This window comes from Cibotium barometz, chromosome 9 (genome assembly GCF_041138505.1).
Source record: "Cibotium barometz isolate CiBa-2024 chromosome 9, ASM4113850v1, whole genome shotgun sequence".
Lineage (NCBI taxonomy): Eukaryota > Viridiplantae > Streptophyta > Polypodiopsida > Cyatheales > Cibotiaceae > Cibotium > Cibotium barometz.
This window is the reverse complement of record NC_141054.1, coordinates 24,078,964-24,092,465: the sequence shown is the minus strand read 5'-3', so window position 1 is coordinate 24,092,465 and position 13,502 is coordinate 24,078,964. Positions and strand designations below refer to the sequence as shown.

The 13,502-nt window shown below is 42.0% G+C and overlaps 1 protein-coding gene across 1 annotated transcript; it reads left to right on the top strand.

Annotated features, from left to right (window-relative positions):
- Window positions 1-11,081: 11,081 nt before the first annotated feature.
- Window positions 11,082-13,046, top strand: LOC147635352 (pentatricopeptide repeat-containing protein At1g15510, chloroplastic-like). Its single transcript, XM_086802256.1, has 4 exons — window positions 11,082-11,117; window positions 11,304-11,873; window positions 11,961-12,179; window positions 12,267-13,046. The coding sequence occupies exons 1-4, from the start codon at window positions 11,082-11,084 to the stop codon at window positions 13,044-13,046; spliced, it is 1,605 nt and encodes a 534-aa protein (XP_086658382.1).
- Window positions 13,047-13,502: the final 456 nt, after the last annotated feature.

The following is a 13,502-nucleotide window of genomic DNA, read 5'->3' as shown; positions in this document are numbered from 1 at the left end:
AGTTCATTATAGAAGTTAGGAGCAAATTTCAGTTCTTGTTCGTTTAAACGAGAAATTGGGAATGTCGGGAAAGGTGAAGAGCCAATGTCTGGGAGTACCTCAAAGCAAAGGGATCCACAAGAGCAATCGTATAACGTGTCCTCAACCGCAACGAGCCTTTAGACTCAAGGCTAGGTTGGCAAAGGACAAGCACCATTGGAAACAACATAACCCAACCCCATATAGGGCAAGAGATTCTATACCCTAAAATAGAGGGTTTTGCATAAACATCTCTTTACATTCCGCTGCCACATAAATACACAAAAGATATACTGAGGATGGTGTTTGAAATGGGAAGGGGGGTTACAATATAGCACCTAGAGGCTCATAGTTGGGCAAAACCAAGCCAATCCATATCTCAAGGATGATGACCAAATTTTATGAAACTGGAGATCCTATTCATTACCTAACGAAGTTCGATCAAATTTATGAGGCCATGGGAAGGATTGATGATCCAAAAGATCTGTTCGTTTGGACTTTGCCTTGAAGGCAAAGCAAGCTAGTGGTTTATATCTCTAAACCCACTAGAAAAGGCTAGCTACGAGGCCATGAGACACACTTTCATAGTGGGATTCTCACCTTGTGGAGATAGATGGAGCTCATTTCCATAGATATACAACCTTAAGCAGGAGGGAGAAATAATACAGGACTACATTGTCAGAACCAAGTATCTCCACATGAGATACAACACCGGCGAAAGATTGGATGACCTATTGCTCATCAATCGATTTGTAATTGGTTTCAAGAGCAAGAGGCTTTATGACCATCTCTACAGGTTTAGGCACTTCATCTTTGATGAGTGCTGCCTACACGAGGCAGTAGACCTGGGAGATAACTTGCAAGACAAGGATGTAGAAATCGGCCACCTTAACCAAGAGATAGGAGATGCATCATCCAAAACCTCATCATCAGCCAAGGGTGCCTAACTATAGTCCTTGTTAAGGACATGAGTATATAGAGAATTCGCTAAATTGTTTAGGCGATCTCCAGCCAACACCTTAAGCAGGACACCCACATCTATTCCCCAGGAAGAAATCATACAAGTAAAATAGTGTTCAATGCTGAGGCCTAGAGAATAACAATTTTGTGCTCATTGCCAGCGCCATGGGAGTCACGATGCAACCCATTATTGGTACGAGGTAAACTTGGCACCACAACCTATACTCCTAGTGCCAAAGAAACCACTAGACCTATCGCCCATCCCAAATGCTTCTCAATCGGTGCTCAACCAGTGCATAATCTATCACATTCATGATGAGAACCCCATACCAAAAGGGATGTACAGACCACTACTGATGCCATACCCACCTCCGATATTACCACCCCAACCGGTTCCACCACACTAGTACAATAATGCTTAGAGGTGACATTACCGATGGACTCAAAGAGTCCAAAATAGCAGAGCTATGAGTCATATGAGCAATATGATTCACATGGATCTCCAAAACAACCTCTAGCCATAGACTATACCTCTCTGTTCGAAGCCATGGTGCAACAAAGAGCAAAAGACCTCAACAATATGGCATGCAGGCAACCGATACAATGTTTCCATTGTAGGGACTGCATTGTGTGCTAAGTGTTCTCGTAGAACCTTCACACATAGTGCCCCAACTCCATTTTCAAATCTAGGGTCAAACCCCAATGTCATTCCACACGGAGACACATGTCCTTGACCCCATCTTAGAGCCAATGTGATAAAACCAATGAGGGAACCTTAGTGCCTACCAAAGGCCTTGATCGAGATCCTAACCATTCTAAAGAGGCCACGAAAAGAGCCAATTCTAGAGCCTCTACCTCTAGAACTGATTGGTTGAACCAACCCGATCAAATTTCACATTGCTAGATGTAATGAACGACTCAGTGGGAGGTGAAAGTTCACCTTTGAGGGGTCATCATAGTCACCATAATATTTTCTTTGATGTGATAGACAACGACTTCATTTTGACCCCATCAGAGGCATTGCCTCCTAGGAAGGGATTAGTGCACATCCCTACACATTGAAGCTTCTCTAAGTCGATTAGCCTTTCAACTAATGCATTCTCCGTCAAACATTCTTGCACTGCAATCCTTAAGCTTGGAACTAGGTACTCCATAGGCATTACTGCCTCAACACCATAAGCTAGAGGGAAGGGAGTATATCCCGTCGCTACCTTATATGATATTCGATATGCCCATAGAGCTGATGTCAGCTTATGTTCCTAATCCGGTTTGACTTGCTTCCAAGGTTTTTATCAAGATAGTACACAAAATTTTGTTTATACTCTGTCTTGACCATTAGCTTGTGGATAATAAGGTGATGATTTTTGATGGACCACTAAGAATCTAGCAAGTAAATAATTAATCACCTCATTATTAATAAAATGTGAGTTGCGGTTACTAATTCTAATGGGCAACCGAACCTCGAGATAATTTGCTCGTATAAGAATTTTGCTGTTGTTCGTGCATCAGCTCGCTTCAAGGCTTTGGCTTCTGCCCATTTGTGAAATAGTCCGTGGCCACACGATCACATATCGGGCTTGTGATGGGTGTACCATAGGACTAATAGGTCCAACAAAATCTACTCCCCATTTTTTGAAGGGTTGTCTTACACAGTAATAGGGGTGAGCGGCATCTTGTCCCTTTGTTGTGGGATACCGAAACGCTGACATTCTTTGCACCTTTTAACAAAATTCTATGGCGTCTCCGAATAACGTATGCCACCATAATCCTGCTTGAAGTACCCTACGAGCCATAATCTCTCCAGAAAAATGCCCGCTTGCTATCCTTGAATGAGCTTCATCCAATATCGTGATGAACTCATCTTCTCTCACACATCTTCTTAGTACATTATCTTTACCTAGCTCATATAGTTCTCCCACAATCAATTGATAAGGTGCAGCAAGCTTGATAAGCACATTTTCTCTTTGTTCAAGGGTATTTCCTGCAAAAAACCATAAGCTAAATAATTTTATCTTTGTTCAAGGGTATTTCCTGCAAAAAACCATAAGCTAAATAATTAAATATCTCCTCGCTCCATTCGGGTACCATGTCCAGTTTTTGAACAAACAAGCATCCGGGAGGTCATCATCAACACCAGTTGCTTAAGGTGTTTGAGCGATGTTGATGGTTTGCCCATCGAGAGTGTGCACACAGATCATCAATAAATACCTCCAACCACTTTTGCAAGTAGTCTTTGAAGGCTATGCACATCAATTGTTGGAATTTTGCTGGGGCATTGGTGAGACCAAAGGGCATGACGTTATATGCAAATTTTCCCCAAATTGTATTGAAAGTTGTCTTATGCTGGTCTTCTAGTGCTATTGACACCTCATTATAGCCTGAAAATCCGTCCAAGAAGCTGCAAGCTTCTTCACCCACACCGCCACTCTCTCTCCAAAACATGTTCCATATAGAGTAATGGATAATGGTCTTTCCTAGTAGCTGTGTTGACCTTTTTAAGATCGACACATACCCTAAGTTTTCCATTCTTTTTTGGCACTATTACGATTGGTGACAACTACTCCATGTGTTCTATCTCATAGATGAAATCTGCAGCAATGAGCTTGTTTATTTCCTCCTTTTACAATTGCCACATACTTAGGATTCATCTGGTATGGTTTCTACCTGGTTGGCCTTGATCCTCCCATGATTGGAATGGTATGCTGTACTACCTCAGGTGGTGGTACACCCTTCATCTTCTTGTAATTTTAGGCAAAACAGTCCTTAAACTCCTTAAGGAGGGCAATGAGCTCCTCTTCTTCTATCAAAGTCAAGTCCTTTTAGCAATGGATACGGGTCTAGCTTCCTCCCCCCTGGTCCCACAATATCAACTTCCTTGACCTCCGTCGGGCCATCGTATGATGTGTGGATAGCCCATCCTCAACCCTTGTTGCCGTCAGTCGGACCACTTTCCGCCGTTTGTCAACAGCGTAGGTTTTGAAGTGGTCTGGTACTGAGAGCAAGTCTGGTTTATCGTCATTCTCACTTTTTGTTTTGTCCATGACTTTTCTAGCCTCACGTTCGGCTTCTGCTGCCAAATCCCCAAACCCAGAATACCTCAGCCCTTCCTCCCCATGGACTCTTCACTACTAGTTTCAACGGTGGTCAGGTTCCTTAAGACACTCAAGCGAGTGCTTATACTAAACCCACACATTTTTGATAGGAAGATCCTGGGTGATTCGATGCACTATCGTCAGGTGTAAGATCGTCTCCAATGAGCTTTCTTGATCTTAAGTGCATGTATGTATGATTTGATAAGCTACTTTGATGACCCAATTAAGTTTTGATTAGATTCTGTTGATCTGTTTCTGAGGTCGTGAGATTGCAGAGAATAGTTCATGGCATGAAGTGTCCGAAAACAATTCACATCGAACAAATTTTTACACTTTCACGTGTTCAAATTGTTTTTGCTCTTGGGGTCAGAATTCCTCGTCCTTGTTGTAGTTATCACTCCTTTCCAGACCTTCGTAGCCTTAACCTGACTATACCAAACTCATGCGTTGGATTGGACTAAGTTGTGAGTTTGCAGGAAAAAGTTCAGGTCATGAAAATATAAGGTTTCACGTCTCGAAAAATAATGGATTCACGTCGTGAAAGTTTTCTACTAAAATGGTTGTCGTCTCGTGAACAAAAAATGGTTCATGCCGTGAAGAGTTCTAAAATAGTTCACGTCGTGAACGATTTTTGGCACCTTCACGATTCTTGATTTTGTCAGATCTCGTGGCATCAAAGGTGTCAGGATCCATTCATTTCCTACACAATACACTACCAAAATGCAAAGGCAATCATGAATCTTATGCAATGGGAGCTGAAACTCCAAGAGGAAGGAAGAAACAAAGGTGTTTCCCCGGCAGCGGTGCCAAAAATGTTATGGGCTAGCTCACCTCCAAGAGGGAACTCAATGCATTCACCTAAAGGATGAGCAATAGATCACAACCGTCATAATTCACTTACCAATTCTTCGAACTTGAGTCCCTTGAGGCCTCCAAGCTCACTTGTTAAGCTCCAAACCTCCAAGCTCCACCTCCACGCTGTCACCCTAGAGTCGCTCACACCGTCGCCATAAGGCAATCACTCTCTCTCAATCTCCCACACAAGCATGAATCATACAAGCATAGAAGAGGCACAATGCTCTATAGAATGCTCTCTCTCTCTCTCTCTCCATCTCTCTCAAGACACAAAGAAGGGTCTTCTATAGCACAAAGGGGGATTGTGTCTTTTCATTTATGAGAAAATGCCTTATATACATTTGGCCCTTATTCACACTTGGGTGCCCAAAACTTACTTAACTAGGCCTTGAGGTGGCCAATATCTCATAATGTACAACTTTGATAGTGCTATTTCATGACACTTATTAATGTCGTGAATTGGAGGAGTATACTTGTTAATCCAAAATGGGATTAACAATACCCCAAAAAAGGATAGCTAAAAGTAGCCACCATGAACAAGGTGGGACACTCCTCCTTCTAGAGTGATGAAATGATTGTCGTGTTACCTATTGTTTATAAAAGAATGATGGTCTTCGCAAACTTAGATGGCGGTATTGGTGTCAACATAATTACCAAGGATTGCAGGGAGGCCTAGGCACACGCCTCGAGGTCAAGCTTGCCAATGGGAACACATCTAAAACTTTATAGGCATCCTTTATGATGCAAAGATTAAGACCTTCGAGCTGATAAACTCCTGGTGATGTGTTTTCAAAGAAGAGGGTCATACACCATGATCCTTGGAAGGCCTTACATGAGAGACACAAGGTTGGTTCATGTTTGAGAAACCAATCACATTTACACATGCAAGGGTAACCAACCCTTGAATATAAGCTTGAAAACAGGGAAGACTCATCCCATGGTAGAGGCATTCTTGTTGCCAATGAGTCTAACTACTTCAACTGCTCGGATCGCTTAAGTCAATATTTGTAGAGCATGGAATGTGGAAGCTCGCATCACATCGATTGATATTTATAGAACTTGTAAATACAAGATGCTGGACAATGAAGATGAGGACCAAGAATATGAGCCCCTCCCAGAGCCTATTGACACAAGTCTAACTACTTCAACTGCTCGGATCGCTTAAGTCAATATTTGTAGAGCATGGAATGTGGAAGCTCGCATCACATCGATTGATATTTATAGAACTTGTAAATACAAGATGCTGGACAATGAAGATGAGGACCAAGAATATGAGCCCCTCCTAGAGCCTATTGACTCCCAGGACTAGATTCATGTTCTTGTACAATTGATACTCTTCCACATAACTTGGGGACAAGGTTTACACAATTGGACGGTGTCAAAATCACATCCCTATTTGTGCTATGGATAAATTTGAAGGGCACATTTGAAATAGAACCATTGGTGGAATTAGCTCGCCTTGAGTTAGAGTTCCCCAAAAAAGATTATCTAGTTACATGGTTTGCCTTGGTTGATACCGGTGCTAGTCACAATGTGTTGTCTTTTGGAGACGTGGACCTTGTTAGGGGACCCACCCCTTGCACCATCCGCGAAAGCAACCAGTACCATGGTAAATAATCCCCAATCTATGACCGTCGATTGTTTTGAAGTGGAGTTTCTAATTGGATCTAAACCTGTCTCGTGCAAGTTTTATGTGACCCTCATAGGTACATTGAAAGAGAGCGTCATCCTTTGGAGGGGATGGATTGCGGCCATGGATTACATCCCTAGTTGTGGCGAAGGACCGTGATGCTTGAGCTCCCCTTTGGAATGGTTATCATGCCCTTGGTGGATGAGGGCACCTGGAACCTATCAACATCTCAAGCCTTGTCCTCCACTTATAAGCCACCACCACTACAGATAACCTCTAACACTCTCACCTCGTTGCATCGCCGCGACCACCCCGTCAAACCATTATGGAGAACGAAAACCTCGTTGATGTTGATGGAACCAATCCCCATATTTTAACCCGAGCAACCCTTCGAGGGAGGTCACCAAGAAAGAATGGGTACCCAAGAGTATCGTGGCTAGCAAGGGAAAGTACGATGTCCATGCAAGGACCCAATAGCAACCATTTGGCTCAAACCCCAACGTGAGCGGACATATGTTTGATTACTAAGACCTGAATGTTGAGTTCATCAAGAGTAAACTTTTACTTAAAAGTTCAAGTCCATCCGGCATGAAAAGCCAGAGTTTTTCACAGCGGGCTAACTCAAGTTATTCACGCATGACTATCTAATTATTCAAGCTATGATTATCTTTTGGAATTGTGGATGGTACTTAATCTAATCAACTGTGCGGGACAATACTAGTCTATATTATCACCTTGAATTTGAATGATAAGTGAAATTTTTAGATGTGAAAAACCATAATTATTCCCTTAGTGAATAGCAGGCACCCCAAGCAAGAATATTTAAAGTTGCACAATGTAGAAGCAAAACATAGGAGAGAACGAGAGTGGCAAAGAGAGAGAGAGACATCAGACAATGAACATCATATTATGTAGCAAGAGGCTTTTACAATGGCAATACTAGCGAGCAGATGTGTAGAGAAGAAGTGTCTATAAATAGGTTCAATGGATTGCAAGTGATGAAGAAAAGTGGCCTTTCTATAGGGAGGCATCTGATTGCCCCTATGGACCTATGGAGCTAGCCGTCTGTAGTAAAATAGCCCATGACTACGAGAAAATGCAAGGCACCAATAAAAGGTCCAAATCCCGACCCACAGTGAGATGCACAATTCTAACACCCCCTTTGCACTTAAAGTGTGCAAAAGTCTTGAAGAAGTAAGCTAATGAAGATGCAACCATGGACCCTCTAGTACTGTAGATATTGGAATCACCTCAGAGAGAGCACCTGCCAACTTGTTTTTTTGAAACACACTGCCACCACGAACAAGAAAGGTGCCCAAGAAAAAGTACAGCAAGTGGGGCTGAAAGGATATGTCAAAGCGATTGATTACCATGTTAATACTAAAATTTGTGTAGAGCATTTGGTAACATCTAATCATGATACCAAAAGGGGTATTGTAACCTATCTGGAAAAGTGCCTGTCTTGGTCACAAAACAACTCATACAAGATGCTTTGCAGTTACCAAAAGGGGAAGATCCACCTATTTCAGAAAAAAGAACATGGATTGCAAAGACATCTTCTCTATAGTTGAATAAGGTTATCAATAATGCGGCGGAGTTTTCTATCACACTAAAGATAAAAGGTGGAAAATGCATGCAAGTCAACAACCATGATCATGCAAGTTAAGCCCATTGATAGGTATAATCGCATAGACTTACATCAGTTGTACAGGTTGCACAAGGCCGAGAAGGATGATTGGGCAAATGCAAAGATTTCAATGCATACATCACTAAGCATAGATAAAAGGTGGTAAAACCTTACCTGATGTGACCACGATCCTTAGGCATGCTGTAGATACCCCTTTTTTGGATGAACCACTTGGATCCTCTTCACCTGAGCCCCTCGATAACAAAGAAATGAAGCAAGATATGAGTGTATGTGTAATAGTTCTCGCCTGACACAAAAGATTTGATGAAACAAATAATTATGGTTGAGCAATAGGAATAACTACAACAAAAACTCTTGGAGGAGCAACGAAACAATATCAAGGCTGCCCAAGACAGACAGAAGCAGTAAGCTGATCCGAAGAAACTAATTCGGAATATAAAGAAGGTGACATGATGTCAGGAATAAACTTAAATGCTCAGTTTAAATTGTGTAGACATCTCCAAATCCTCAAATGATGAAAATATCTCACTGTGATTTCCTCACGAAATTCACAGCATGAGTATGTAAGAGATAGTCACGTGTGAAAAGTTGAGATAGTCACGACCGTGAAAAAACTCTAGTTTTTCATTGGCCGAAATTTTTTAAGGATAAAAGGATAAGATTTTCTATTTTAGGCAATGTAATCCCACAAATCATGATGGGATTTTAGGGACTTTTTTATCGGCATGAATTTCTCTAATTTTTTACAACAACTGTGAAAAAATCCCAAGAGTGAAAAACCAAGGATTGATTTTGATCAAATTTTTGAAGGTCCAAATCTTGTTTTTACCTGCTCATATGGTGCATTTTGAGTCTACATGCTATAGCTAATGCAATGATACTTTCAGAAAATCTTAAACAATAATTTTTTTTATGTTTTTATGCTTTAAAAAAAAGCAAAACACCCAACACACTAATTTTTCATGTAAAAAAGAAAAATGTTGCAGAACCTAAAAAACCAAACAAAAACTTATTGGAATGCCTCCTTCTAGGTTACCCAAGCTCAATCTTTCCACCAAAAACAACAAAAAATATGACATCCATACTTTTCTTCACTCTATAGAGCAACCTTGTACCTTCACAACTTCACTCAAAACCTTAACAAAACTAAAAGAGATGGAAGAAGCATGCAAGGACGAAGTAGGGCACTCAAAAGAGATGGAAGAACTCTCCCATTATAGAAAGCATTAAAATAGACTACAACCGTCATGGGATTCTTACCTTGCTTCTGGCCCATGATTTTTTTGACCTCCAAGCACCACCAGTAATTGCTAGCTCCAATTTGCCAAAACTCCTCCTTTTGTTATTATCACCTCCAAGAAGTTAGCTTCACTTCCTTACAAGGACTCACCTCTCTCACTCTTGCTCACTCTCACATAGCAAGTAAGAGGCACATGCACCAAGAATCATACACACTACTCTCAACCCTCTAACTCTCTCTCTCTCTTTCTCTCTCTCTCTCTCACACACACACACACACACACACACACACACACACACACACACACAAAAGACTAGACAAGAGGGCAAGCATATAAGCAATAGTCAACTGGCACAAAGGGGATTGTTTGTTTGAATTATGAGGACTTCACCTATATACAACTGGCACATATTCACAATTGGGTGCCCAAACTCAACCCTTATCTACTAAGCTCAGTCATTTGCCAGCTTTGCTCATAATATATATAATGTTTTATAGCGCCATTACATAACACTTATTATGCTACTCCTGTTTGTAGTAGGGAGTGCCTTTGTTAAGCCCAAAATGGGGTTAACACCTAGCATCATATGATTGCAAATTTGTTTTGTTAAGTGTGCAATATCTTTTCTAGCTTCACAATTGGGTGCCCAAACTCAACCCTTATCTACTAAGCTCAGTCATTTGCTAGCTTTGCTCATAATATATATAATGTTTTATAGCGCCATTACATAACACTTATTATGCTACTCCTGTTTGTAGTAGGGAGTGCCTTTGTTAAGCCCAAAATGGGGTTAACACCTAGCATCATATGATTGCAAATTTGTTTTGTTAAGTGTGCAATATCTTATCTAGCTTCACAAGGCCTTGGTTTTATTTCCTAGCATACAAATTGTAACTTTGCATTGTCTACCTTCAATGCACATAACTTCTCTTCATTCCAAGTCTCATGTGAAATCAAATACCATGTTTCACGTTTCATCAATGGTTACTCTCATTGACTATCCCTTTGATGGTACTCTTATGCTCCAATGTGCTTTCATCATTTATTTTCAAAACTTCTTGATCGATACTCCTTGAAGGTAGTATTTGCGATGGGTACATAGGGAAGAGAGAGAGGGAGGAGGAGAGATATATGGCAAAAAGGTCAAGGAGCTCCAAAATTGATTTGGAGTATTCCCAAACCTTGCAACAAACCACAACACACGGGAGGGTGTAAAATTATTTCAACATGGGAAGTTGCAAAATTCCTTGGACATCAACCCAATTTTTGATGGAATGAAAGAAACATTTTGGCCACCAAATTCCATGAAATTTCTGTAGAAATTATCGTCTTAGGAACACAAAAATGGTTGGTCGTATGATGTTTTACACAAGCTTTTTGGAAAAAGAAATTTAAAAATTAAGGTTGTAAATGGCAAGGGATGATGCCTCTTATGGTGGGCAATCTTCCTTGTGTGAAACAGTCTGATCTTTGGGCATCGCTTCCTTGTGTGAAACAGTCTGATCTTTGGCCCAAAGATCAGACTGTTTCACACAAGGAAGTGTCTTCCCTTGGAGCAGTGACAGGCAGCCCAAGGAGGAGCTCCACGTGCTGCTCATCGTCATCGTCATCGTCATGAAGGGCGGAAGGATCACCTCATGATCCCTCCCAGTGGTGGGACAACAGAGATCAAAGTAAGTACCCATTTCCATGTTTGCATCGCAATAGATTGGGTCTGTGTTGTGTCGCACAGATCCCAAGGGCCCCAGATTTCAAGCATACACTCAACAAGGTGTCTCTATGCAAGCTGGATCCAAGACATGCTTCGCAGATGTGAGAGAACAGAAGAAGAGTCTTCTGGGGATGCTTAAAGTGAACAGAACAACAACGGTTGGGATATGCTTGGCTTAGAGGAGGCACTCTCTTCTTTGGAAGCAGGTTTGCTGCCCCAGCCTTCCTATGATGACCTTGCATGTCTCTTGCACAAGTGCAGAAAGGAGCGAAACCACGCTCATGGGATGCACTTGCATGCCTACATGTGCCAAGCTGGACTGGATGCCCATCCATCATTCGGTAACCACCTCGTCTCGATGCTCATGGAAGTTGGAAGCATGTGCCATGCCCAGCAAGTCTTCGACAGGCTGGTGTATTGGAACGAGAGCACCTGGAATGCTCTCCTCACGGGTTATATTAGATGTGGGGAGTCACGTCGCGCTCTCATTCTGTACCAGAAAATGCAAGAGCATGAGTCTTTACATCTGCATACGATTGTGGCCCTCCTGAAGGCTTGTGCTGAGCTCAAAGATCTGGAGAGCGGTCGCAAAATACATGCTGACATATCTAGAAAGGGGTTTCTTGAAAGAGATGTTGTTGTTGGCAATGCGTTGGTTGGTCTGTATGCCAAATGTAGCTCTCTTGCAAAAGCACAAGAAGTTTTTGACAAGCTTTCAGTTCGAAATGTGGTGTCATGGAATACACTAATTGCAGGATATGCCATCCATGGGCATGGTGAGGAAGCACTCAAGTGTTTCGAACAGATGCAACATGATTGTGTTTCTCCAAATGCTGTCACCTTTCTTTGCTGCTTGAAAGCTTGTGGCACCATAGGAGCCACAGACAAGGGCATAGAAATTCATGCTGAGATTGCCACGAAAGGTTTGTTGGAAACAGACTTTCGTCTTGGGAGCACTTTGGTAGATATGTATGCCAAATTTGGTTTCCTTGACAAAGCACAGGAAGTGTTTGACCAGCTTTCAGTCAGAGACGTAGTCTCGTGGACTGCATTAATTGCAGGATATGCTGAACACGGGTGTGGTGAGGAAGCATTGAACTGTCTTGAACAGATGAAACACGACGGCATCTCCCCTAATTCTGCCACATTTGTTTGCAGCTTGAAAGCTTGTGGCAGGATAGGAGCCACTGGCAAGGGCCACGAAATGCATGCTGAGATTTCCAGAAAAGGATTATTAGGAAGAGACATCCGTGTTGGCAACGCCTTGGTGGATATGTATGCGAAATGCGGTTTGCTTGCAAAAGCACAGGAAGTGTTCGACAAGCTTCCAGCCCGAAACGTAATCACATGGACTGCACTAATCGCAGGATTTTCCCAGCTTGGAGAAACTGAAAATGTTTTTCTTATTTTGGACAAAATGATAGGAGAAGGTATGATGCCAAATCTGGTCACATTTGTTAGTGTGCTTAATGCATGCAGTCATACAGGTCTAGTGGATGAGGGTCAAACATACTTCAAGGCCATGAGCAAAGACTACAGTATCACACCAACACTCGAGCACCACACTTGCATGGTTGATCTCCTTGGCCGTGCAGGCCAATTAGAGAAGGCAGTAGCAATGATCAAGAAGATGCCAGTCCATCCGGACCTCAAATTGTGGCATACTGTGTTGGGAGCTTGTCGAATGCTGGGTAATGTGGACCTCGGAAAACAGGCCTTCGAACATGCAATACGATTGGATGAAAAGGATGATGCAGCTTATGTCTGTATGTTTAACATCTATGCAGATGCTGACATGCAGGAGGACGCGAAGAAGGTGGAGGCAATGAGAGTGGAAAAACAAACATGGGAGAAGTCAGGCATTGTGCATTCATTTCTGGCTGGAGATTAAATGCATTCTCCAAGCAAAAATATTAATGCTAGGCTAGAACGTTTTCCCCCCAAAATGAGGAAGGTTATCGGTGCCACTGGGTGATTCTGATGTTGCAAAGGACATGCCATGTCAGCACAGTGAAGTTGGTTATCACATTTTCCCTTATTGACACACCAAGGGGACACTTATAGGGGTTGTCAAAAATATCTGGGTTTGTAATGACTACCATTCTGCTATGGCACTTGTATCAAAGCTAGAGCTGAGAATAATTTTTTTGAGGAAGGAAAGTGTGCCTATGGGGACCATTGGTGATAATAGTGCCGTTTTCATTGTCGTTACCCTTTTCACTTGAATTGTTGATGCCACATTGACGGCGAGAGAGGCAGGGATTTCAGATGAGGAGGATGAAAGTGAGTTGGATCATGTGTGCTTTATTGAATTATTAAAGTCGGAACGAGTATGCACATCACAGGT

Coding starts and splice junctions, on each gene's coding strand:
- LOC147635352 (XM_086802256.1), top strand. CDS start 11,082: ATGATCCCTCCCAGTGGTGGGACAACAGAGATCAAA. Junction 11,118..11,303: donor GTGGGACAACAGAGATCAAA/GTAAGTACCCAT, acceptor TAAAGTGAACAG/AACAACAACGGTTGGGATAT. Junction 12,180..12,266: donor AAGTGTTTGACCAGCTTTCA/GTCAGAGACGTA, acceptor TGTCTTGAACAG/ATGAAACACGACGGCATCTC.